The sequence below is a fragment of the Topomyia yanbarensis genome, chromosome 3 (assembly GCF_030247195.1).
Source record: "Topomyia yanbarensis strain Yona2022 chromosome 3, ASM3024719v1, whole genome shotgun sequence".
Classification (NCBI taxonomy): Eukaryota; Metazoa; Arthropoda; class Insecta; order Diptera; family Culicidae; genus Topomyia; species Topomyia yanbarensis.
Genome location: NC_080672.1, coordinates 288,679,925 through 288,707,585, shown reverse-complemented (window position 1 = coordinate 288,707,585; position 27,661 = coordinate 288,679,925). Strand labels below are relative to the sequence as shown.

Here is a 27,661-nt window from a genome sequence, read left to right as displayed (position 1 = left end):
GTCAGCTTTGCCATACCTATTGCGGATCCATTCTGTATCTTCTTTAAATTTTTTGGGTTTGTTGAATTACATCGCACCTATAAAATTAATTACAAAAATTCCGTACCCGACCCGATTTCAAGGGTTTGTTTATTAAATTGTTTTTCACACAGTTTGTTAAATAATATGAAAAGTATAATTACAACATTTTGTGTACGGTTTAATTCATAATTCGTAAAATAATCTGTTCTCTCCTAATATGTACCACCTAATGTCACTGGGGGCGTGTATGAATTTTTTCCCAATTGAGACCGCCATCGTTTAAATTTGATTAAACCATTCAGACTGTTTGTCGACAGATGAGAAGTGGAATACACACATTATGCACAGTAAAAAACAGCATTTGTATTGGTGACCTAAGTTTCCCAGTTCATTTCTCAAGTAGTTTTTTTTTCTGTAAATTAGTGCTTTTAGTTGTTTGATATTTGAATTGATTAATGAATAGATTATCTCATCTAAGCTGACGTGGGAATTGAGCTTCGTTACAGTAATCCACTTATGGATACGGAAGCGGTTATTTTCGTTATCAGATGCGATAATTTATTTGCTGTTGAAAAAACTGCCAGGCGAAGTTTCGAAGAGAAAATGATTCACGGTTTTCTGATTGTATGTACAATCGCACATTATTTATTAAACATTTAAATTTCAATAACAGTTGAGTGATCGAACTACTCGAACTTTGTTGATATCCTTTTTGTCATGTATTGCTTTGTTCAATGGGAATGCAAGAATCACTATCGGGGAATGTAACTGGTAGGGGAAACCGAGGAGAGTTGAAACAGAGGAGATTTCAAACAAAGCCCATTTCTAGCGAAACTGTTGTTAAACATATAGGAAAGATGTATAACAAATGTTCTTTGACCAGATTACTAACGACATGGTTTCGCTACCAATGAGCGGTTTCCCCTACATGTTATCTAGTTTTGCCATTAGAGCAATAATTAATCTAAGTTTGGATGCAGCTACTGCATCTTTGCACACGTTAAACCAGCTAAATTACTTTTGGAGATTATTTTTACCCCCAGAAAAGTAGCTTTTTTAGCAGTAATTTCTTTTTGAGTAGAAAAGCTTGCGGATCCTGGGGGTTAAGTACATCATCACTGGCTCCTGTCAATCCCAGAATAGTCTCGTCATTGGTAGCAGGAATGGCCGATACCAGAGCAAAAGCCAGTACGAGGATGCACAGAGTCTGTGGAGAAATATAAAATGAAATGTTAAATGCTAGATCAAACTAAAACTTATATCAAAACTATTCCAAAAATCGATAAATTGTTTTTAAAATTCCTTTTTCCTCTGGCAATTAGAACATTTTGACACGAGAGCAACTTTTCAAAATGACGTAATGAAGTTTTTGCATGCATTACCTTAAAAAATTGTTCGATTGACATATTTTAACATCAAAGCTATCCTAGAATAAGTTAAAGGGAATATAAGAAATATAAACTAAAAAATTGTGACACTAACAAAACCAAATAATCTTTAAAAATTAAATTGTTTAAAACCTATTTTTTGTCAATAAGACAGAAAATATTTTAAATGTCATTGCATCATACAGAAACCACTAGTGAAAAAGATTTTTCTAACAATAACATTAAACATGTTCAAAATTTCATACTGATTGACAGACAAAACTGTAATTTTATTGTGGAATATGATTCTAACTAAATGTCATTTCAAATAAAAGTGCTTTTAACTAAAATCTTTCAAAATGTGATAGTTGTCGAAATATTTGGAATTTTGGTTCAACTAAAATAATCGATTCGTGAAATTATGTTCTTATAATAAGTTATTCGCGTTTGTCTCCAATCAATTTTTTTTGTTAAGTGTATTTGCATCATACAATAAAGAAGTTTTCCTTTTCATATTGTTTGCATGCAGAATACAACTTTTTTATAGAATATGATTCTAAAAGATAATTTAAATCGAAATGCTCATAGCAAAAAAATGTCAAAATATAGTCGTTTTCAAGATATTTTAAATTTTGTATCTACAAATACAATTATTTTGTTTGCTTACGACTTTTTCTTAAGTTTTGCTCGTTTCTCTACCAAAAACAAAGGGTTTTTCAAAATGCGCAAAAATTTCCTATAACATTCCTTTTGACATAAACGACATTGTGAGCCATTTGAAAGGTACATGAAAACATCTTAGCACCTCTATTTATCCCACCCATTTGAACACATTAGATAGAGCAGTGTCTGCTATCTCTATTCAACACATTAGCTCAAATGGCAGGATGAATAAGAGTGCGTTGTACTCGGCTTTTCGCTTCGCTCTAACGCGAGTATTTTACATTTTCCAAGCCAGATTTTTTATTAATCCGCGGCTTAAGAACGAAGCGAAGATGTTGAAACCTATTTAAGCTCAATCCAAAGCCGAGTTATCAGCAAAATAGTGTGACATCGTGACTAATAAGATGAATAAGGGATCGTCTACCCTAGTTAAATCATCTGACAGTTAACTTACATATTAATTAGCAACTTGTTTTTTTTTTAAATTGTTCCGAATATCGACTTGGAGTCAAAACCTATTGTTTGTGATGGAGAAACGCGAATAACATATGAGAAGATCGTAATAAAACAAAGTAATTGAATTTTGTTGAAACAAAATGTAAAATATTTTGAAAATCACCACATTTTTGAAAATTGTTGTTTTGAGGATTTTCATTTCAAATGGCATTTAGATTCATATTTTACAAGAAAATTATATATTGACTGCAAATAGTATGAATTATAAAAATATATTAAAAGTTGTTGTTAGAAAAACTTTCTTATTGATAGCTTCTCCATGGTGCAAAAATAATTTAAAAAATCTCTTTCCTTTTTAAAACAATAGTTACGGTAGCTCATGATAGAGAAATGCGAATAACTCTTAAAAAGCACACAGTTTCACGAATTAAATGTTTTTGTTGAAACAAAAATTCCAAATATCTCAACTACGATCAAATTTTGGAAGGTTTTAGTTAAAAGTATTGTGGATTGAGATGACGTTTAGAATTATTTTTTATAATAAATTTACAGTTTTATCAGTCAATTAGTATGAAATTGAAAAAAATCAAATTGTCGTTAGATAAACAATTTTACGGACGATGCAATTAGAGTATGTGTTTTCTTTCTCTTCAGGCTTTGTTAACAAAAATAAAATTTTGCGATATGGCTTTCTTGTAATTTAACTTTTTAACATAAATTTTTGGTTTTATGAAAAATGTCACAGTTATATTTTCAGTGTATATTTTTTGCGTAGAATTGTTAATTCTCTGTAACTCCTTCTCGGATAGCTTTGCTGTAAAAATACGGTAATATAACATTTTTTCCAGAAAATTCTGCATACAAAAACTTCTACGCTCTCTAAAAAAAATATTCTTGAGTCAAAACGATCTGATTGACTGTGAAAAATGTTTAGTCTTCCACGCCAGTGAAACGTGTAAAGTTTCATCGGAATGGAAGATGGCCGGTCACGATTTTAAACATTTTCTGACGAATCTTCTTCTACAGCTCCATTTTGGAAGAAAAATGGACCCATGACGCCATTAGTATATAAACCGCATTACATAGTCACTTTAATAGGATGAACTGGGTTCTCTAGGATCTGCTTATCATATGAATAGACAGTTTTGTTTATGTAATACCCCATGCAAAAACGATTGTTGGCAGCTGTTTGCGAAAAGTTTGCTTGACCGAACGGTCATTTTTGATTGAAAATTCCAAAATTTGAATACGTGGTCAAAGCATATATATTTGACATGAGAAAATTGTAAAGAACCTTACCCCAATTAAAAAAATAAGTTGATATGTCAACTAGGTCATCAAAAGAATCGCAATTGAAAAAAATGCCAAAAACCCCTTCATAATAAAAAATTGGAGTGAAATTATTAAATATTCGATGCGAAAAACAAAATGGAACAGTCCCCATTCATCATGCCAGAAAAAGTAAATACAACCCTATAACCACAGATAACAGACGTTTAGGCTAGAACAAAATTTCTTCAAAAACCTGTGTGAACTTTCAAATTTAAAAACGTTGGAAATCCGTGTTTCACTATTGCCATCTGCACAACTCTTTGCTATACGTGTTTGACAGCTGTACTCTAACTGCATGGTATCGATCACTACGCCATCTACAAACGTTTGCCTAACGTGTTTCAGAAGTCTGATTTATTCAGATTTTCAGTAGCGGGTATTTACACACGAATCAAATCGAGTCTAAACGTCTGTTATCTGTGCTATAACTAATGTGATAAAATGGATAGGATGGTCAGGTGAGCTAAGATGAATTAGAGAACTTTTGTTATTAGTGTTTAATTAACTAATTAATTCTTATTTTTGTTATAAGTGTTTAATTCATAACAATCAAAATTTACAATAATGCGAAGAGATAAAGACCACCCATATGACGTGTTTTGGATAGGAAAAGTGAAACTGTCAGGCTTGTCGTTAACATTTCGCAGTTTAAAGTTTTTCACGTTCATTGGAGCATTCTTCGGTGAGATGGCTTGTTCACTGAAGGATTCCATAAGCGGTGGCTTGGGATTGGGTATTGGACCTCAAAGCCTGGGCCCGACATACACCCGACGTATTTTTAAAATATTAAATTCTCGGGTATGGTTCGTGTTATTATTATGTTATATCACAGGTAACTGAGCGTGTCGAATGACATCGAATTCATTGGCATCGATCGAAAAGCAATGGACGAGGCGTTTAAGCCGTTTACAGGGAAAGCTGTGAGAATTGGACTGGTGATAAACTTCGACAAGATAGCGTACAAGTTAAATGATAAAGAACGAGGCTCTTGCAGAAATAGTTTAGGCTGTTAACATTTCATCTCTCAACTTTCTGTTTTCTGGCGAGTTGGTAAGTAATTCACGGACTTGATAAAATAGACTTTCCCATTTAAGATGATAAAGTTTCTTTGAATATGTCAAGTTCGAACTGTTTTAATACTAAATTACACTCGTCAGTAATTCGCATTGTCAAAGGCCGATATAAAATAGACGTGTAGCGATTTTTTCAATTGTCATCACACTTTCAACGACATTGAACAATTCTAAAAAAAATCATTAGAATATCTAAAATGTCAGAGGATTCTAAATAGGGGAAAGAGGGAACTATGAAAACGTATTGTTTTCATAGTTCCACTGTTACCCTCTTTCCCCTACTGTATATAAATGAGTTCTAACGATTGTTGATGAGTTTTGCATTTGCAAGTTACAAAGGTTTTCTTTTTGTGCCTCGGATTAAGCTCCGATTTTTCAAAACCATCGCGTGTTTGAGTTGTGTTTAATATCTTCAAAATTATCAAATTTTCGGGATCGAGTCGAGTTTGAATTTTTTTAAATTTATATCGTCGGGTTTGGTTCGGGTTTTAAATTTCCAAATTTTTGTGCTCCAAGATAGAGATGGTCGGGTTTCATTTTTTTCGAACCCGAACCCGACCCGAACCCGAGAGCTTGAAAATTGAAAAACCCGAACCCGACCCGAGCCCGAAATTATAAAATTTGAAAAACCCGCACCCGACCCGAGCCCGAAAATTTTAAAATTATAAAACCCGGACCCGACCCGTACCCGAGAATGAAAATTCTGTAAAACCCGAACCCGACCCGACCCCGAGAATTTTAAAATTTGAAAACCCGAACCCGACCCGAACCCGAAAATTTTTAATTTGAGAAACCCGATCCGAACCCAACGTGCTAATATGGAGAATCCATAAGAGATCTCGAAGATTTTCAATTTTAGGCAACCTAGGCTCATCCTAGAATAGTAGAATCATTCGAATCTGAAGTAGCACCATACGCGTTGAGTTATAACGAATTACTGGCGAGTAAAATCCGCATTTTTATTTGCTATTATTGAACGTCGAATATGTAATGTTATGAGAAACTTACAAATTGTCGATATATTAACTGAAATGTAGAATAAATCGGTCGCTAACTCATGGGGAAACAAAAAACTTAATGGTGACAGTTTCAAACAACCTTACCCGTCGTACTTAACCAAAATTTCTAATTTTGTATCAAAAACGAATTCTATACATTTCTTTTCTAGGAAATGTAAAACCATTCACAGTGATCACCTTCCATACAAAAGTGGGACAAAATCTCAAAAGTGGCCTGAATTTGATGAAAACTTTACATTAAGGTAATTTTGTGACGCTGAATTCATATTTGATGTTTATTTTTTGTTTTTTTTATTGCCACAAAATTTTGGCACTTAGGGTGGTTCGAAAATTCAATATTTACGAATATAAAATTCATTTTCAATAAATTAGGAGCGGTGAATTTTTTAACAGAATACACATTTTTTCAATTGTTAATAATGATAAGACACATCTATAAATTATATTACGAAACTTGGGTAATCAAAGGCTACCATGCGTCTCCTTCAGACATATCATGAAAAATCACCTTTTTTCATATCTCGGGGCAGAAAGGGGCAAAACAAGATATTTATTTTCGGAAAGTACACTAATTTTCAAGTATCATGAACAACAAGCGATCTTTCCGAACTGTTTCAAAAAAAAGTACAGCCACTTTGAATATTATAACTTTAATTTATTGCACGATTTATTATTTGTTCCTCATGTCTGAGCGAGAAGAAAGGCTTGTATCGACTGAATCGAATGGCAACTATAAGTCCAGCGAATAACCTTTAAAATGAAACCAGTTCAATCCAAATCGGAGTCATAACTAAAAATGTATATTCATTTGAATAACTTAGGTTTGAAAACAATGTTTCTCAGAATTGATCATCTATTTCACCTTTGAAGTTCTGTAAAAAATCGAACTATCGGCCTCAGGACTTTATATTTTGAGAAGACTTTATTCAACCTGTTAAGAAACAGGGAAAAATGTTAAATCATGAAAAATCTAAAATAAAATTTTGAGGTTTTGTCCGGCTAGGCGACACTGTGCAGCAGTACCACCAAATTTGTGATTTCAATATATGGGAATTGTGAAATCGTCCCCGGGCTACAACGTCCTTTTTAGTCAATGGTTACAGTTTATTTTAACTGCAAGCATTCTTTATCATAAATCAATTTGATTATTATTAAACTTCTATTAAAGCAGGTATAACCTATTTGTTGCATTTGACCAACTTAACAGTGCCCGCTTAAAGTTTGTTTGGGGTACAAATGTACCCCACAAAACCATTTACGTTAATGTTTTGTCATGTTTGCATAATTCCGAAGACATTATTTTATCTTTTTTTAAAAGCAAAACATCGATACACAGTAAGCGAAAAACTTGTGAAAAATCGTATGTTTTAGAATAAAACTATCCAATTTAATTATAAATTTAATAAAAATTAGACATATTAGAGCGATTTTAGTTCTTGGCTACGAATGTATCCCAAAAAACCGTTTACTTAGAGAAAAAGTCACGAAACCGTTGTAGGGTTAATGGACAATTATTATTCAATATGTAGCAAAAAGTACTACCATTAAGTGCACTCGCAACACCCACTGTTTGATTTCGGATCAATAGATTGGTTTTTATTGTTTCTACTTTCCGTAGATTTCTACTCGCTTTGCTTTGGACTCTGACCGCGGCCTACGTATCGGTTTTAAAATACCTGTCGAAATTAATATTTTAAAACAGAAAGTTGAACCAATATTTTCCGATAAATTCCTATTGACATGATTTATTACTAATTATCATTAAAAATAAATCGCAAAGAGATTTTAGATGTGAGACACGTATTGTTGAATGCTCTCTCATGAATGTTCTTTTAAAACATAAAATAATTCAGTCAGTTTGCGAATCTGAAGAGACAGAATTTTATACAAGAATGAAAAAATACTATATTTGAGCACCAGAAAATACGACGAATTCTAGCGATTTAAAGGTGCTACCATTTGGTACGGTTATATGTGTCTTCCATTCGTATCACGAAGTATAAAAAAAAAACTGGGTCTTGTGTATAGACAGCGTCAAGAAATGGTTGGGTTGCTTTGTTCAAAACCCGAACCCGACCCGACCCCGATAATTTCTAATTTGAAAAACCCGAACCCGACCCGAGCCCGAAAGTTCAAAATTTTAAAAACCCGGACCCGACCCGAGCCCGAGAATTTCAAATTTCAAAACCCGGAACCCGACCCGAACCCGAGAAGCTTAAATTTATAGAACCCGAACCCGACCCGAAACCCGTCGGGTTCGGGTCGGGTCCGGGTTTCGGGTCTAAAAACCCGAACCCGACCATCTCTACTCCAAGAAAATAAAACTCATCATCGTCTTTGAAAGTTTCGCTTTATCGACGCAAAGAGCGAAAGAAAAAAATCTTCATTTAATAACCCAAATTTAAAAAGACAAGTTCTCTAGTCACACTAGAACATGCACGCTGAGTTTTGCAACTACCACACGCGTACCACAGTGCTATATTTTCTACACGCCATGATAACTCAATTTCACTTCATGTCACTTATTTGTGCTTTGGTAGCGATTTAAATTCTGTGAGCAGAAAAATAAAAACACAACTTATCATAACAGTAACACAACTTCCTCGACCATATAGCAATGGTCGGTCTTGTATCATCTCACTCTATACACTAGCATATTATTCACTACTTGCAGTTCGTATAGAGAACAGTACCTGCAAACATACCATGGTGAAGAACTTCATGTTGGTTATATAACGTTTCCTCGACTATCGAGCCAAATTCGAACAATTTAACTAGCACTTCAATCGACAACTGATTAGTCCCAAATACATTGTGTCAGTTTTTATAGTAGAAAGAAACTATCTTAAAATTCAGTTCCACACCTGGCCGATCGATGCAAGTGACCATGGAAATACATCGAATTCGTGGTGGGCTTTCGATCCCACCATCAATTTTAAGCTCGTCGATCTAAATTTCTTCCTTCGAACGCGCATCAATTAGGGGTGACACAACAAGATATGCGTCTTTCTTCTGCTATAGGTGGATGTTATTGATTATGGTTGCCTATACTCGGATATCAAAGCGGCAAATCTTTTTGGATCCATCTTAGACGGTGTGGTATCATCTGCTAAGAAGCGATGACATTGCAGTATCCCTTAATAGCAATCTGCAGCACAAAACCATAATTCTATTTATTCTTCGAAATGGTTAAAGAGACTTTTGTAAACAAACTTAATTTGTTCATTCATTCCGCAGCAGAGCAGAATTTCTTGAAATACATCGTGTCCCACCTTAGTAGCAGTTAAAAAATATTTTGCATAGCCGCACAGAGGAGTAACTAGAACAAATTCCTGGCCAATATCCAAAACAAGTTATATTTATATTTGCATTCCTAAAAGCATACTGCATAATGTGGCAAAATTAGGAGTTTGTCAGTAATTGCTGAAGAATTTTTATATGGAAGCAAAATTATGATAATTTAAGAGGTTTTTTATCATTTTTCATTATATATCCAGCGATATGGCTTCCTGGTGATGAAGAGTAAATATTCAATAGGACAATATTATTACAAACGTAGTTGACCACAACCATTTGTGTAGTCTCAGCTTAAAGCTAACTGAAAATAATAGTATTGATGTGCATTGCACCAACTTCAAAAATACGTTTATTTTACTGTGACTTTCTCATTTATCCAAACTATGATTTCAATAAAACATTGTGGGAATGTCTATTACATTCTTATTACACTTGATAAGCATATATAAGTGCACGACTGTCACGAACCTGATAAGCAACATGTAGACACTGACACACTTGAAACAAACAAAAATATTATATTTATAAAGCTTGATCAGTGTGAATTCAATATTGTCTTCATGTTAACTTCATGTTGGAGAAGGGAAGGGATATTATTAATGGAAGGGGGAGGATGCGTCGAGAATTATTTAACTAATTTTAGTATACGGAGTGGATGAAGGGAATGCTGGTGGGTGGTTGGTCTGAGTGGATGGGGGGTGAGAGTGGGGGAGTGGTTTGAGAAGTAGAAGGCGGAGGGGTAGATGGAGGGTTCAACACCGATCTTCATAACATGTATACCTTCAATTTGAGACTAAGTTAGTGAAAATTGGTTCAGTCATTACCGAAGTGGTTTTTGATCTGGAATGCCCGGAACCCGGGACTTTCGGAATTATCGATAGTGGACAATATATTCCAATAATCTTTAATTCTCCAATAGTGGTCTAGGCCTGCGAATCGAAGTTATTTGATGTTTATTTCAATAGATTTAAAACCTATGAGGTATTACGATTGTACCGGTTTATATGAGAAATTCCTATGTGACCGCAATGACCACTCTGTAACTCCAGAACCAAAGGTCAGAACTGAATGAAATTCAAAAACAGTCAATGGGAGTATTACATCTTTCTTGCGAAAGTAAGCTTGTAATAATCGGTTAAAAGTTTGCTGGGAAATAGGTGTGACATTAGCTCAGGAACTTAGAAAGTTCCCTGGGGGCATCAAGAACCGTCATGGGTGGCCAATGTGGTCAAAGCTACTTTGATTGGTCATTAGTGATCTAGATCCGCAAATCCAAGTAATGTTGAACCCGTTTGAATATGTATTACATCATTCGGACATCATAGGGTTACCAGTTTATATGGAAATTTGCTGTGTTACCGACCGCACTCTTCAACCCGTAACTCCGGAACCGGAAGTCCGATCAATTAAAAATTCAATATCATCTAAGAGCGCAAATGTTTGAATTCTTTTGATGTTGTAGAATTACTCTGGAAGCTGATAGAACTCGATCAACATTTTATTCTATTGTAAATACCTCAAAAAAGCTTAGCTCAAATAAAAGATGCAAAACGAATGCACATCGAATGAACGAATAAACAAATTGCGCATCTCTAAAACAGGCTTAATACTCTTGTTTAAAAGCGATCTATTTTTTTATTAAGGCATGAATAACGCACATCTACCCCTTCATGGCCATAATTTTTGTAATCAAAAACGTTTTTGAACTGCTACAACTTTTGATTTAGGCAAAATTCACTCGAAAAAAGAAGTAAGACCGGTAACTGGTACTATTAGAACTTAGAATTAAAGTTATTGCTATTAGTCTGATATTTATAACTCTGCTGGAGCAGTACTACCAGAGATATTTACAGTTAGCGTTGATAAATGAAATTGTGATGTATCTTCATTATTTTCCATTATTGTTGAAAACTGATAAAACGTATCAATTTGAACCGTCTTCGACTATCTTTCCTAGCATATAGAATATTGAAATTTTTCTAGGAGAATTGTGTTGAGCACCGGAAGGTAAATATTGAGCAGCTTCCAGTACTGCGAAAAAAGCATCTTTCAAATCGGGTTTTTCGTGTTTCTTGAACTCTATGAACACTATAAAAAATTTGGGCATGTAAGGGTTAACTTAGATTAGTTTATCATGCATGCAAGATGTAATTGTCCAAGAAGAAAGTATATAACCTTGAAGAACAGCTCATGAAAGAAAGAATGATGCATTTTATTATTCATTCAACGAATATACGAATATTGCTGGTTCTATATTGATTGTCTCCCATATTCTTAAGCACAATGATTGTATTCTCGAGGCCATCACGAATAGAACTACGGAAACTCTTTGATATGAGAGAAAGTTTAATCCTGTACTGTGACGAGTTACCGAAACGAAAAAGGTGTCGTCACAAACGTAGAATCCGTAGCCTAATGTTGATCCTGTACATGACACTGTCAGTTTCCATAGGATCCAAAACTTAATGTATGTTAATTATTTTGTTTTTTTTTTAATATTTGGATGAGTTGTATTAGCAATAAATCTAAGAGGCTTGAAATGTGCTTGTACCAAAACTGTTTACTTAAATGAAGCGATAATTTCTTCGTCTCGTCTTCAGAAAAAATAGAAAAAACGACACTTGCAAGGGTTAAATATCTCGCTAAAGATATGCGAAGCTATAGTATAGCAAAGCGTCCTTTTTCCATTCTTACAAAAATAAGCGAAATCTCTATAATAACGAAAGCCTTACGATTAATTTTATATTTTTGTGAATTATGCCTATCGTCCATTATGTCTAACGTACATTATGCCAATCGTCCATTATGCCTTACGTATACTATGCCAATCGTCAATTATGCCTAACGTCCATTATGCCTAACGCACTTATGCCTAACGTATGTATGCCTAACGTACTTATGCCTTAAGTATTTATGCCAAACGTCGCGCACCCCCAAAATATAACCATTAACCTACACAGTCCGAACCAAGCTTTTGTCGTGACCACACGTAATGATATTCTGAGGTGAAAAAATACATTTTTGCTACGCATCTGCGCCGTTGAGTGCGGCATCTCATCCGCAGTTTTGATGCGACAGCTATCCCAACTGTTGGGGAGAGATGCCGCACGACGACATTTTCCTCTGAAATTATAGATGACCGTGTTCGTGGCCATAATGCCTTCGAAAAGGTCCCAACTATTCAACTGATACGAAACGAAATCCTAAAAATTATCGGTACTCCGCAATGCAACTGTACGAACATAATTAATATTTTTGCAGGTGAATAGTAAAAAATAGTATTTTACATCTCCAGTGTTGTAATTCTTCGAAGGACACAGTCGCAATATCACCTTATCGTGGTAAAGTTACTCTATATACGAGAAGTAGAGAGTACGGCATCTCTTCCGAAATTACCTTATCTAAAGAAAAATCATTAAAGGCCCCTAAAATATCATATTTTTGCATTCATGCAAATAAGTTAACATGTTTTGACATATTCCATATTTGAGTATGTAAAAAAATATAAGTAAAAAAATCGAAAGAAAAATTTTCTGGGGTTTTGGTTCAGGAATTTAGTTTAGTCTCCGAGCCACGTATCAACAACTACTCTGTGTAAAAAATCGTGTTGCTTCAAACTCCCTGATTAAATTGAATTTGCTATCGATATGAGGTCAATGTGTCCTGTATTTTCAGAAAATCTATTTTTGTATTTGGTTGATTGGATACGGACAGTGAGATATTTCGGAAAGGAGCACACGGAGTGCAACAGGTTCAACTTGTTATAAATAATGCAGCTTCAGTTATAAGTTGTTCAAAAATAGTGCGAACCGTTGACCAATCGTGTTATATTAGGCAAATATGTTTAATTTAGCGTAATCAAGAGAATTTAACTTTTCAAAGAACTTCTGTTATTATTCTGTCCTGTAGGAACGTGACTAACATTTTGATAAATACAAATTGATGCGTCTTAGTCACATTAAATAAAATTTTGAAGTCAAGTGTGCATAAGTTACATCACTAGATAATTCTCTTAGTAAAATAGCTTACGATTAATAAAACTATGCAAATAAAGAAAAGAAAAGCAAATGTTGACCGTTTCGGATATAACAAACACAAAACCCAGCTTTAAGACACTGGCGCGCCAGCAGTCGAAGATACAAATATGAATGAACAACGATGATTTATGCGCAAAGGTTTATGCCTAGCTTCTACCCTTCGTTGGCAATAGAAGCGGTTGGTTACATGAATGAACAGGAACCATGGTGCGTCAGCGGATTTCGTTGTTTCCGCGTGATTTTTTTTTTGTTTACTTGCTTATAGCGACCGATCAGTCCAGAAGTTGTTCAGGATCATGAACCTTTTCGAAGTTGTCTGCTGAAAATCTCTTTCGCTGGTTTCTTCCTTCTGCATCAGGTTTAGGTTGATGAAGATCTAACAAACGGTGTTGCAAAAAATCTTGATTTCGTTTTCAATTTTCGTTCAATTCCCCGTTCCTTCTTAATGTCCGTTCCAATAGAAAAGTTATGCACTTACTCTGAGAATCGACTTTACAAACGAGCCCAGTGGGTAGCTATATTTCAACATTCGACACTATGATATCCGCACCAACTACTCTAATCTATTGCAATATTAGTTAGAAATTAGTTCCCGTTTCATTTCAGTATTAATGTTATTCAAAACACAAAATTGGTAAATCGATTGCCTTATACGCAGCTCACCTGGGTTCGATTCCCGACCCCGCAAATAGAGTTAGAAATTTTTCCAAAGAGATTTTTCTAACTCGAAATAAGGCTAATGACCATAAGGTTAAAACCTCTATAATCGAAATAAAAAATACTTTAAAGTTGTGTAATGTAATGAGGCATACCATCCAAAACTTAGTGGGGCATTTTAATAATTCATAAGTTCCTGGGAATAGATAATTCATGATTCATGATTCCTGGGAATAGGAGGGGCACTTTGCCCTGGTGGGGCGTATTATATCCTTTTACCCTATCATTCCATTCAATTTATTGATTTCGGCTAACTTCTGCTTGATTTTTGTCTTCCTCTGTTTGATTTTTGTCTGGCTGGATAGAAATAACCTTGACATTTTTCTATCTTTCAGGAAAGTATGCTAATTGAAAACATTTGTTGTATATTTCGACTAGGAAGTTTTTTAAGAGGAAGGTTAAAATTTCCATCATAACCTGGAGCTTTCATATTTTTAACGTTTCCATTATGGATTTGATCTTATCATAGTTTGCTTCAACAATCTCGTCTAAAGATAATACTTGATTGCTGACATTTCTTTAGACCAAGCAAACTAATTTATTTGTTGGTTTAGTGTTTATTTGATCAACCAGGAAACGAATCCACTGGGTCTATAATGCGTGTGGGAAATACGCATGGTATTGTCTGAGTGAATGACTTTTGAATTATGTATGAAATTGGAGAATTGACAATTCGCAAGATCAGTTCAAATCCAATTACCAATTTGCGGCAATCATTTCAGCACGAGGACCAAATGTTTTATGCTTTACTTTTAGTCCATTAACTCATCAGTCAATTATACTGAGCTAAGAATATGTACGTAATATTTGGAAACGGGGGGTGTTTGATTCGTGCTGATGTTAATATCGTTTAGGAACGCAGCATTTATATTTTTTCTGTTTCGCGTCTTTATTGTAATATCGGAACGTTTACACGAACGAGGTGGAAAATTTCAAGTTACGGGATCTCAATATGCTTGTGATTATACCAATACGGACCATTTATAAATTCGGCCACGCTATTAGAAGGAAGAGATATGACTAATTGTGACATAAATAGGAGGGGAGCACGTCATGTTCTTCGACGCAATTGGTCGTTTACGCACGATTGCGCAATGTATATAGGAAATTCCATAGAACATGAACACTTTTGGGAGTAGCGGCATAAAAGAGCTACTACAAAATGAAGGAAAAACTAAAAGAATTTGATTTGTATTAGACCAAGGGGAAAAATAACGTAGTAATATGAGGGTTAGTTAGTATTGGGTAATCTTTGCGTGACATAATTTATTAATGTTCCACCATACCACTTTTAAACTCATTGTTTACGGTCCATTTTACATTGTCGACAACACTCTCGACAGCCGGCTGTCCGGAGTTCAAGTTGTTTTCGATTAAACAATCTCGATAAACGATTAGCCCGAGTTTAAACGCCAAGAAGATTTACGTATCCTACAGTCAATAAACTATTCAAACTTGCACAAAAATATATTCTCAGTCGCATCGCTTGCTTGAAGCGAATCCTGACTAACAACCTACCCACTACCCAATCCGTGGTACTTATGGGAGTGTCACTGAGTCGGGGCCTTCCGTTGAGTAAGTACTACATCAACAACCCTCTCTCATTCCAAGTTACGATAAAGATGGTCGTGGCTCGCAATGGTGGCTCTCAGGCGAAAATCTCGCTTGGACTTGATCAATTGTTATTCCCAAACGATGCTCCTCAAGTAGTCTGGCTAGAAATGAGAGTCAGCAGACTGCAATCTACGAAGTATACCGCAACGCAACGCAACGCAACATATTTTAAATCTGGTGAAAGTCGAATGTAGTCCAAGAAATTCTTTATCCAGTGCTGTAATTATCTCATTTTTTGAAATTTTGCGACTTAGTCCGGTCTGGCTTAATACAGACCATTTATACGACAAATACTAACATTATGATTTTTGTAACTAATAGCTAACGATTGTATACTATTCCCCCAAAAATCATTCCCCAGAAAGCCATTCCCCAGAATTCCACTCCCCAGAATATCATCCACCAGAATATACTATTCCCCAGACAGTCATTTCCCAGAATGTACCATTCCCCAGAATTCCATGCCCCAGAATGCCCCATCTCCCAGAAAGTCATTCCCCAGAAAAGTTTAACTTTTTTTTATTGATTTGATCTTTTTAAACGTACTAGTCGTTCCCACTTTCATCGAACGACATTCGTCGATTCGGTCACATTAGAAATTATTTGCATTGTGTTGAAACCGGAAGTTAGGATGACTTTATTTACTCCGAATTAAAATAAAGAATCGCTGACTTTCCCCAAAAACCATTCCACAGAAACTAAAATACCGAAGTGTTTTCCCCAGAAAGAACTATTCTCCAGAAAACCATATCCAGAATGAACATTGGTTCATAAGTTCATTCCACAGTTATAACCATTTCTCACACTTTTTTTTTTGAAGTGGTGAATTTTTTTGATAAAAATCAAAACATTTTTTCATTATGTTGGCTTTGGCACTAGTAGCAGCATTAGACAATAGCAATATTTTTACTTTTCTTTTGATAATATAAACATACATATAGAACAAAGCGCAAAATTCAGCACAGGTGTGTTTTTCAGTGCCATTTGGCAACAATCATAGAAAGCGGTAGCCCCCTTCTTAGGATCCAAAAGAATGAAACAGTGTTATGTAAGTAAGGTTATGTGACGAAACCAAAACTTTGTACATTACCTAAATCAAGGAACTGATGCGTGACGTTAAGCTGGTAAGGATAAGCCGTCGAAAGCGGCGGCTCCTCGCAAAAATATCGTTGCACCAATTCCTGTTCTCGAAGAACCAATCCCAAAGTCAGAAAGCTGAAGTAATTTATCTTATTTCGTTTGGTAACACCGGGGAGGGATATTTTGTTTGTTTCGAATATGCTATTAGAGTAAAAAATAATAATTTCGTTCCTTCAAAAATCTTATAATTTATTTGGCTTGTACATTCGATCTATTTGACTGGCAGTTTCATTGTTGCGGAAAATGAAAACAGCGAAACATCTTTTGCGCTCATTCTCAAGAATACCACACGAGTTGAAAATTATAAAAAATAACCGTTATTACTTAGTCTTGGCATTAGGCGTTTTTTTGTAAAATAACCAAAAAAAATCATTTCTTATGTCGCTAAACTTGATCCGAGCTGTATCCCTCTGGAAGAAACTGCTCCTGGCAGCCTATCGACCGTTGGGCACGACTCGGTTCCTACTGTCTATTTAACCCAGCAACAGAAGCTTCTTCTTGAGTAAGAGCTTCTTAAGCAGGATAGCCTGTGGATCCTGGGGGTTCAACGTATCGTCGGCGGCTCCATCAGCTCCAAAGAGGCTTTCGTCGTTCACGGCAGGCAAAGCGGATACAAGCGCGAAGGCCAGAACCACGAGGCAGAGGGTCTGTGGAGCGTAAAAGAAAGTGTTCAAAAATTAGCACTCGTTTGGCACTTTACAAAGATTTTCTATATTCGTTTAGAACTTCACTGAACACACGCAAAAGTTTCAATGAGAACAATTCACTTTGCACAAATTACTGTTAAATTTTCCACTTCCTTGTGTGTTTCACTTTCCGTTCACTATAACCTCTAGCTGCAACGTACCATGATCAGGAATTTCATTTCGGCTAATTGGGGTTGGTTGGTTGCACGTCGACGGCGAAAGAAGCGTTTGGATCGTTTAACGACACTCGACTGATAGTGACCCTTGCGATGGCGAGGATTTTTATACCGACGTGGAAGTGCGTACCCATCAGGGCGTCGCGCGATCTCTAGCCGATCGGGTATCGACCATTAACTTAGTCCCGGTTCGACTGAGCCCGCCTCGCACCATCCACCTCACCTTGCCTCGCACATAGATCATGACGCTCTGGTATGTTGTTTAATGGTAGTGTACGCGCAAAATGAAGCAACGCCACACGCGGTGTTTTTTCAGACACTATGCAGTAGAGTGAATTGTATAGTAGACCATACAGGTTCAATGGTTTTAGTGTTTTATTTGTTTAATTTTGCCATGCCACTTTGTATTGCCTGTGGTATCATTCTTTTTCTCTCGTTTGTTGTTGGCTGTCTGTTCGATTCGAGCAGGCTCAGTCTCGCGCGGAAGCTGGAATCTTCACAACGTACGTTCTGCGGGAGACAGTGCTTAGCGTGGTCTGGCGGCTTCGAAAAAGTAGATCGAACGTGTGGTTTTTCTTCTGTACTGTTGAAGATGGCTGATTCGGGTGCCATCCCGATCATAATAAAATAACAGGATTCTAACAGAATGCAATTTTCTCAGCAAATTATGTTATAAGTCTTAGGTCTTATTAGTAAAATTATAACAAGTGAGATCTGTTATAAAAATCTCATACAGTAATGACCTAGTACCTAGCAAAAACATGAACTAATATGAAGTCCTGAAACCATCGCTTCGGATGCCGATTCTTCTTTCAATGCATTGTAACTGCAACTATGCTCAATTCAACGATATTATTCGTAATCTGGGATAGATAAGTAAAAGGAACGAAACATCCGTCGAAGACTTTATTTATCTGATTCCATATGAAAATCCGTACCTGTGAAGTGTTGCTAACGGTGACAATCGACGTTTTGCCTAGTGAGGCGTTTCTGTTCAAAACATTTTTTGGAACACCGAAATGTGTTGAGCTCTACAAACCATTTGATACATACTATCCAGTATAATAATTCACAGTAGTTAAAGTGTTTTACGCCTGAATTCAAATAAATATAAATAATATCAGTGTTCATCAATCATGGACGAGAATAATCCTTGCCGAAGCAGTAAATTGTTCAGAAGATGTATCGAAGAAATATCGTATTTTAAAGTATTTTTTTATGATAAAGTTTATATTTTTACATTTCCTGCAAGGAAATATAAACGATTCGTTCAAACTTTGCAAACTTTTTCCGAGACCCGAAGGGCCGAGTCTCATATACCAATAGACTCTGCTCGGCAAATTGGGATAATGTCTGTATGTGCGTGTGTATCTGTGTGTATGTATGTGCACTAATGTCATGTAATTATGTCAGCAATGGCTGATCCGATCTTAACGAAACTAGTTTCGACTCAAAGGCCTAACGTAACTATTTGACTCTGTTATTTTTTTATAACATGTTTTAAACATATAACTTGCGAACACAGCAATTTGGTCACGCTTTGTGCATATAATTAGGAAAATTAAAAAAAAACTTTCTAACTTTTCCATTGATTGTCAAAATCCGTTCACGAGCGGCTGAGATATTAAACATTCAATATTCCTATTTCTCACTTACCAATTTTCAATAACTAATAATGGAACAGTTAAATACAGCGTATTGCTTTACTGGTGTTTATGAGCAAAACTAAACCTTTTGAATATTGAATAATATATGAAAACACATCTACGTGACTCAAGGAATTCAATTTAGAAAACATTTTGCGAATTAAATCAATAATAAATTAACTAATTCTCAAAAATTAATTAATTAAAATACAAAAAAATGTGTAAGTTCACCGGAAAGTGATTTTTTTCCATAGTTCATGTATTGACCCCTTAGATTAAGCGTTGCGTTCAACCGTGAGGTAGATGTTCGATCCTATAATACTACTCAGATCACCACGTAATCCACTTAGAAGAGAGAAAGTAGATTTATTCTCGTGGCATTGCGAGTATCAATATTTTTAAATCCAAAAATTCTAATGAAAATTTGAGTTCTTTCGCAAGGTTTCCCTAGTAACAATTGAGGTTTTATAGTAGTTTTCTAGCCTCTGATAAAACTTCAATTGTTACTTGAGTTAGGTTTTACTGATCATGGCGCAAACATTACCGGTTGCATTATTTATAGGAAGGATGTAAGGAATCAAAATATCGTATAATATGCAAAAGTAATGCAACGGTACTCATCATAATTTATCATTCCTCACACGTCTCTCTCTCTATCTCTATCCTTTTCTCTCTCTCTCTCTCTCTCTCTCTCTCTCTCTCTCTTTCTCTCTTCTCATTTTGTCACGACCAGACCCAGGGCAGGGGTGTTTCCCCCCAGGCCAGGAGTACAACAGGCGGTCCGAGTTTTGAACCAAAACTGCCATTCTGATCAATATTATTTCAATAAACATTTATTTTAAAATAAAATTCAAATTTTGATATCTTGTGTATGATGATGACTTGTCTCTCTGAAAATATTTTTAATCGCAGATATTTTGAATTTCATCGAAAAAATTTTCTCGTTGATAAGTGAAAAATTATCGAAACGTATTTTTAGTTTTTCAATGTGATAATAAAATTGGGATTTTGATGTTATAGTATTTAAAGTATTTAAAGCTCGTCCGGACATGCCGCTGACTTAGGTGATTCGCATTTCTAATGCCAAAAGATCTTAACATTTTTGAATGCTCATCTCTAGGACTACAGACCCTAATAAATGTCTCGAAAAACCAAGATATAAACCACAACAACCACTGTAATTGCATTGACATTAGACTATGACAATTTACTAAAATTATTTGATGAAAATCCAATAAAATTCAAATTGTAAATATATTTTTATGAACGTAATATGCTCTATCTGTTGATATTGTGGTTTCATCTAAAAATTGATATTAAGACTAGACTAAATAGTGTGTTCATGAAAGTTATGTAATTCATTGATGTCTACAACCATCTGGAAAGAACCAGTGTGGTAAAAATTCATTGTATGAATAAAACGCAAAAAAAATTATTTAAAGGTACCCCTACCAACATATGGGTATATATTAGACTGCCCAGAAAAATAATGAATTTTTGAAATTTGCCAAATTTGAAGCAATTCGGACAAGTCTAGCTACTGGACCAACGTGCCTGAAGTTTGTATGGGATTTTTCGACAATTTACATGGAGAAACCCACTAACTCGCATTTTTGTCGCTAGGTGGCACTGCATTTATCGCATCATCACTGTAAGTGAAAATAAGAAAAATAATTTAATTGTCAACAACTTTATCGAAGACTGCTAGTGAATCCGGGTTTACTAAAAAACATTATTAAACTTTTAACGAAGTGATATCTGAGTCAGTTTTGCATGGGGCCTAGCAGTGCATGGTTGTGTAGCAGTACTCGATTCCCACGAACTATGCATATTTGTGAAATAGTCGATAGATTTAGCCAATAGTATGTTCAAAAGAATTATAAGACATAATACGAGTTATGTTTTGGTTGTAAAATTTTAGTTCCAACTGTGACCGCATAAAGAGCGCCAACACTAACTTTTCATAGAAGAGAGATAGAATATCAGGATGTTCGGAAGAATTATTGGAAAATTCCTATTCTACAACTTTATAGAAGACACCTAATTTCTATCTCTTTTCGTTGAAAAGTTAATGTTGGCGCCCTCTATGTGGTAAAATGTGGAACTAAAATGTTCGAACCAACACATGGCTTGTATTATTTAGTAAAATTCTTCTGAACATACCACAGAGCTAAATCTTATGGTAATTTCACAAAAATGTTCAGGTCGCGCAAATCGAGTACTGATACACAACCATGCACTGCTAGGCCCCATGCAAAACTGACTCAGACATCACTTCACTAAAAGTTTAATAACTTCTTTTACCAAAGCTGAATTCACTAGCAGTCTTCCGCAAAGTTGTAGACAATTAAATTATCTTTCTTATTTTCACTTACAGTGATAATGTGATACATATAGTGCCACCTAGCGGCAAAAATGCGAGTTAGTGGGTTTTCTTCATGTAAATTGTCGAAAAATACCATACAAACTTTAGGCACGTTGGTCCGGTAGCTAGACTTGTCCGATTTGCTTCAAATTTGGTGCAAGTACTCCTGTCACTCAAGTATATATCCCCTTAATAAATTAACAGGCAAACTATATTTTCATCAGAGTTACTCGAAATTAACTGTTCTACAAGGTTGTAGAAAAAAATATTTTTTATTGTGGAATGAAAAAAATCCGAAAATAGGAATACCCCCTTAAGAAAAACTAAGGTGGCAACATATTCAGATACTTTATCCAGTTTTATGAAACGTTACTGAAGACACCTAAGCACGAAAACATCATCGAAAACCTTTTGACCGTCTTTTTTGAGGTTGAGACCACTGTGCGTCGAGGCGCCAGCGAACCGGACGTCAGACTCCACTGGAATCACCGGACCGACATCGACACCCGGGTTGCTCGCGAGAAGGCTAAATCCACCGCCGGGGATTAGCGCGAGTAGTTCATGTCGAACAGCTAGCATTGGGTCGGTGGGAGCGGGGCAAGTGAACCGCAAGCTACGGTCCACCCGGAACCGCCAGGGATTGGATTGATTAGATCGGGACGAGGCGGGCAGCTAAATGACTCACGGAAACGAACATCGGTATCGGGAGCAAGCTACCTCCAGGTAATTCACAATAAGGTATATTTACTGCCGTGAACCATATCGTTACAAAAATGGGAGCTAATTGGTTGACGAACCAGACATCGGTATCGAGATAAATTCCACCGACAGGGATCTTTCAGTCGGAGTAGGTTGAGTTCACCGCCGGGGACTATCCGAGTAGATCGGGATAAGGCTGAGAACTGAATGATTCATGAAAACAGGAGCTGAATAGCTCATTAAATCAGTAGCTAAACGGCTTACTGAGACAAGAGCTAAATGGCGATGTAATAGATGGAGACTGAAAGCAAGAGAAAAAAAGAGTAAAAGAGAGAGTTAAATGACACAAAGGTCGAGACATTTCATAAATCAAGTGAGCTCCTGGATAGCTCCGTAAAACTCGTGAACAAAAGAAAGAGGTGCGACGAAAGCACAACGAACCCGCCTCCCTCACCCCCCCCCCCCCCCCCCCCCCCCGCTCGAAGTAATAGCTTGATATAGTTCCGACTACATCGTGACAATGCTGAGTTCTAAATGGCTCAAGAAAACGCCAGCTAAATAGCTCGCGGAAGTTCACCGCAGGGGACTGTGATTGAACGTTTTTAGCTAAAGGACAGAGCATTATGGAGTATAAGAGGAAAACCGAAGAGGATCAAACGAGGCTCTAATTTAATAGCGGAAGTATTCAAGCAAAGCAAGCAAAATGAGACGATGAGTAAGAAGTGTTTTAGTGTTTAGGCATGAAAGTTAGTCCCACACAGTACAAATACATTGCAGGAGACTTTTCAAGCCTTTTAAACATTTAAAAAACCTGTGTGTGCGGTTTGCCCAAATCAACATATCCTTTCTTATACGTATGGCAAAAGCATAGTACCTTCCTGCTCTGTATGTGGATCCGAATGGCCTAGTGCGTTTTCAGGATCCTTGTATAGAAGACGGTCAACGAACTTTTCATAGCTCACAGATCGAACTGCTGCTGGAGTAGCCGCATTTGAACCCTCAAGTACATTCGCAATTGGCTCAAGAAAATTTATATCCGTTCCTGCGATCAAACTTAATGTACTTGTGTCATTGTTTATAAGACGATTCACAAATGATTCATATTCTTTCAAATTCAAACTTGAGTGTTGCTGAGATGCACTGTCGGATACATTTTGCAAAGGCGCTGTATCTTCTTCTGAACATATCTAGAGCTTTTATTCAAAACGACATATCTACAATAAGTTACTCTCTTTGTTTACTTTCTCTTTCGATTTTTACGGCGTCACTATAACACTTTTCCCTTATTTTACAGTACAGATCGAAAGACGGTGGTTTTAACTAGCATATTATGCAGAAAGTTGAGGGATAAATGTTAAAGCGACCGAATTATTAACAGAAGAGAAAGTAAACAAAGAGAGTAACTCATTGCAGATGTCTTTTTGAAAAAACGCTCAAGATATATCCAATAAACTTCTGTTAGATTCCATTCTATTGACCGGCGGAAGATTCTTTGACGGTACCCAATCAACGTTTGTGATATCCAAAGCAAATGCAGTTCCTCCAAAGCATTTTAGCTTTAATTATTTGAATTAATATGAGTATGTAATACGTACCTTCAACGAAATGCAAATTGCAAACATATTTGTTTTTGGGGTTAAACTGATATTGAAATCCTAGTACTTCTAACCATTTATATAGCCTTATGTGGTTTTCGTTTGAGGCGAAACTGAGTCAGTTCCTAACCCCAACTGCTGTCAAAATGTATGAACTGACAGCGGTTGGGGTTAGAACCTGACTCAGTTTCAGGTTCAAGCGAAATCGCTATTAGTTTCACAGCCGCAATTGACAGCTCATTTTTTACATAAGGGAAACGAAAAAAGCGAGCACCGCTTGTTAAAGAGGTAGTTTGATATCCAGGCACAACACATTTCCTTGTCATTTTCAATTGTTCGTGCGAAAGAATAATTAATTGCAGCAAATCACTTCAGTAAAAAATCACTTCAGTAAAAAAAAAAAGCTTCCTTGAAAACCTGTAAACAGCTGATCGATCGGTAACAGTAAACAAGAGCGCAGCAAATGTCATTCGGGACGAGCTGGGGCTCGCATAGTAACGCTTGTAACACGGCGTGATATGGTTGATAGTGGTAAACATTTCAACACTCCAGACCTTCAGTCTGTCAGAAAATAAAGGGCCATCGGAAGCTAAAACTTCCTAAAATCGCGCACCTGGTCCTCTCTTCATCCAGTGCAGTACTCTGCGTTACTCTTTCGAGTTTGAACCGCTTATATGGTAGTCGGTCTTTGTCAGTATTGCTCTTCTCCTATCCATTCTTTTTCTGGGCCGCCGATAGATCAAGAACCCTTGTCGTTGTGTTTATTATATTTATTACGCATCAAAAACATGTCGTATGCAATTAGCCATTTAACCCAATTATGGAAACGTATCTGATAGGGAGAGTTGAGATGCCAACTTATCATTAGCATTTCGCAGTGAATTTCTTCACATTCATTTGGGATATCTTTTATACTTTTTATGCGCTTGCTCTGTGCTGCAAATTTTGGAAATGATCATTGAAGTGTTAATAAGAAGTAATACTCCCGATGGTAGGCTGTTCGGAGTTCAAATTGCTCGTTTCGAATTCTCGGAAATTGATCGCTAGCGACTTTCGTACATATTGCTACGATTATATTGTCTATAGATGAATAGATACCTCTTTTATATTCCACGCAGCTTTATCCTTTTATGTGACGCCCCGCGGAAGAATAATTATTAAAAAGCCTATTCGAACGGCATTCATATTTCTATTGGAGGTCACGCACCCAAAATTTTTCATCTCAAATGAAAAGACAAAGCGCGTGAGTACTTATCTACCACGATATATCCTGACTCATTTCCCTACCTACTAACATCAATCCTATCCTGCGACACTTGTGGATGATGCAGAGAATTCCGCAGTCATAATAGTCACAAGTATTGAACTAACATTCTTTCCCATCACAAAATTAACCTGCATGGGCGTGGCCATCTACGTTATTGATCATATTATAATCTTAGTTTCTTTAGGTTGCACGTTGAGTATGATGTACTAATCCCAAATATAAAACAATTGGTTCAGTATGCAATTTCAACAGGCTTTGATCAATCGCGGGAAACTGACGGGCGGTCAACTAAGCTAAGCTATGACACTTACAAGCGTTATATTGTTTCGTTCTGTGTTGTTCTCAACTTCTTGCTATTCCTGATACAATGGAATTGGCAAAAGTCTATTTTAAACCTCTGAAAACGCAACATTTTATCTTTCAATCAAAATTTCACTTCGTTTACAGATGGCAATATTGAGCATTGCAGCCTTTGAAATCAATCGATATTATATTGAACCTAAGTGCGCGAATCGCCTTGAGATTGATTCATTTTTGATGTTCGCCTTTTTGCTGCAGGCATAGAACTATCGATACTTTGAAATATTGTCTCTTTTGCACCAATTGTAGGTGAGACGTTTTGTGTATTCGTTTATTGTGATCAATTCGCGGAGCGGTAGAGAGTGAACATATGCATTTCAAGTAATAATAAAATAAAGTCTCCTTATTTCACAAATTGGTATTACGAAGACGGCGCTGGTTGATAAGTGGCAAGCTTATGAAAGGAGTCGTCTATCTAGTGTTGATGATAGGCACTCAGTACGGAAAGAGACCGACGGAAAATAAATTTGAATAATAACAATAATTAACAATTTTAGCATTCCGACAAAAAGTTAGTGTCGGTTTCTGATGAGGCGAAGCCGAAACGCAACTGAGTATGAAATAAGGATTTGTGCTCTCAAGTGCAAAGACTAGTTTTACCAACAAGTTTTCACCCTAGTGAGAAATTTTGGATTTTACCAACTTTTCCTCCCTAGGGTAAAATATAGCATAGTGCTTTCGCATAGGCTTGCCAAGCCAAGACAAGTTTCAGCTTCACTGTGTCTCATCGGCATAAACAAAACATCTGCTCGAACGGGACATCACGTTTGATCAGTCGTTCGATTGAAACACAAAGTGTGTTTTAGTTTTAAGGGATTTGCGTCAAGCCGGCGCTAATCTATTCCGACAATAAGTTAGTGTCGGTTTCTGATGAGGCGAAGCCGAAACGCAACTGAGTATGAAATAAGGATTTGTGCCCTCAAGTGCAAAGATTGGTTTTACCAACAAATTTTCACCCTAGTGAGAAATTTTGGGTTTTAACCAAATTTTCCTCCTTAGGGTGAAGTATAGCATAGAAATTTTAAAATGTTTTTATAATTCCTCGATCCTATTAATATGAGCGGTACAATTCATTTCATTGCCAGTCATATAACAAATAATCGAAATAGAAAACACGCCAAGTGCACGGGGTACTTTCTATTTGAGCCAATATATTCTGATTCTTACACGTAACTGTGACCCATAATATGCTTCTGTGTTTGTCATTTGACCGTCAATTGAGATATTGAATTTAGTAAATAAAAACTGAATTTCAAACTAAAACTTAACTAACCATACAAGAATCGTGGAAAAAATATTGGGATCAATCGAAAATAATAACACACGAGGTTCTTCATATATCTTGAAAGGTACCCGCTTTGACTCCTATGATCAGATTTAGGGTAAAGGTAGGGTCGATTGGTGTAGAATTTTTCAATCACGCTTGCACAAAGGCATTTTTAATTTTTTTTGGGGTTTTGCACCTTTTTTGGTGGTAGAACAATAACATTATTCTGTACCAGTCTAAGACGGCATAGTGAAAGACCTAGAAAACATAGAGTCGTCGTGAGACCTCCAGAAGTCCACAAGTCACTTGTGGAGGCTTCTATATAGATTTGTCCGTTGACGGTCCCAGACGTGACGAAGAAGGGAAAAATTTGGCACATACGCGAATCGCTTGATCAACAATGATTTTGTAGCGAATTTCAAAATCGTCTTCCACTTTCTGTGCAGCTTCTTGTACAAGTTTTGCCCCGTGTTCTGGTTTCAGTTTGTAATCGGTGCCTTTCGAACTTTGTATACGTGTTGTACAAAACATTTCAATGTTTTTGTTAAAAATAAACGTGAATCGAAATGTTTAATTGACGTTTAAGTTTGTTTGAATACCACCCTGGTTATGCAGAGCCTTGTTCTCTAAAGCTACCGCAATTCCGCTTGATTACCTGATGCTATTTATTCACATGCAATGGGGTGCAATGTGCGATTCCTAGCTGCTGCTGATCGATTATTACCAACACACTAGTGAGTTATAAACAATTGAGTGCGACTATTTTTTGGAATATAATCTTTAGAATGATTTAAATTCATCCTCAGTAGGGAGCCCCCAAAATCCCGGGGCTGCTGGCCCTGGGTCAGTGTGCCCATGTGTAAA

General features: G+C 36.2%; 1 protein-coding gene and 1 long non-coding RNA gene across 3 annotated transcripts; both read right to left on the bottom strand.

The window, feature by feature from the left end:
• Positions 1–947: 947 nt before the first annotated feature.
• On the bottom strand, positions 948–24,090 carry LOC131692038 (uncharacterized). 2 transcript variants are annotated; one of them, XM_058978866.1, is made up of 2 exons: positions 23,904–24,090; positions 948–1,228 (listed from the first exon to the last, which is right to left on the bottom strand). In XM_058978866.1, exons 1-2 carry the CDS (start codon positions 23,928–23,930, stop codon positions 1,055–1,057), a joined length of 201 nt encoding a protein of 66 aa, XP_058834849.1. In that variant the 5' UTR covers positions 23,931–24,090; the 3' UTR covers positions 948–1,054. The 2 variants fall into 2 exon arrangements, with proteins under 2 accessions (XP_058834849.1, XP_058834850.1); XM_058978867.1 differs by lacking the exon at positions 23,904–24,090 and adding an exon at positions 8,637–8,777.
• LOC131692039 (uncharacterized) lies at positions 16,900–17,719 on the bottom strand. Its single transcript, XR_009305901.1, has 2 exons — positions 17,584–17,719; positions 16,900–17,383 (listed from the first exon to the last, which is right to left on the bottom strand). It is a non-coding gene; the product is annotated as an uncharacterized LOC131692039 (long non-coding RNA).
• Positions 24,091–27,661: the final 3,571 nt, after the last annotated feature.

Excerpts from the sequence above, each read along its gene's own strand:
- LOC131692038 (XM_058978866.1), bottom strand. The coding sequence starts at position 23,930 with ATGTTTGCAATTTGCATTTCGTTGAAG. Across the intron at positions 1,229-23,903 it reads CAATTTGCATTTCGTTGAAG|ACTCTGTGCATCCTCGTACT; the intron begins GTACGTATTACA and ends ATTTCTCCACAG.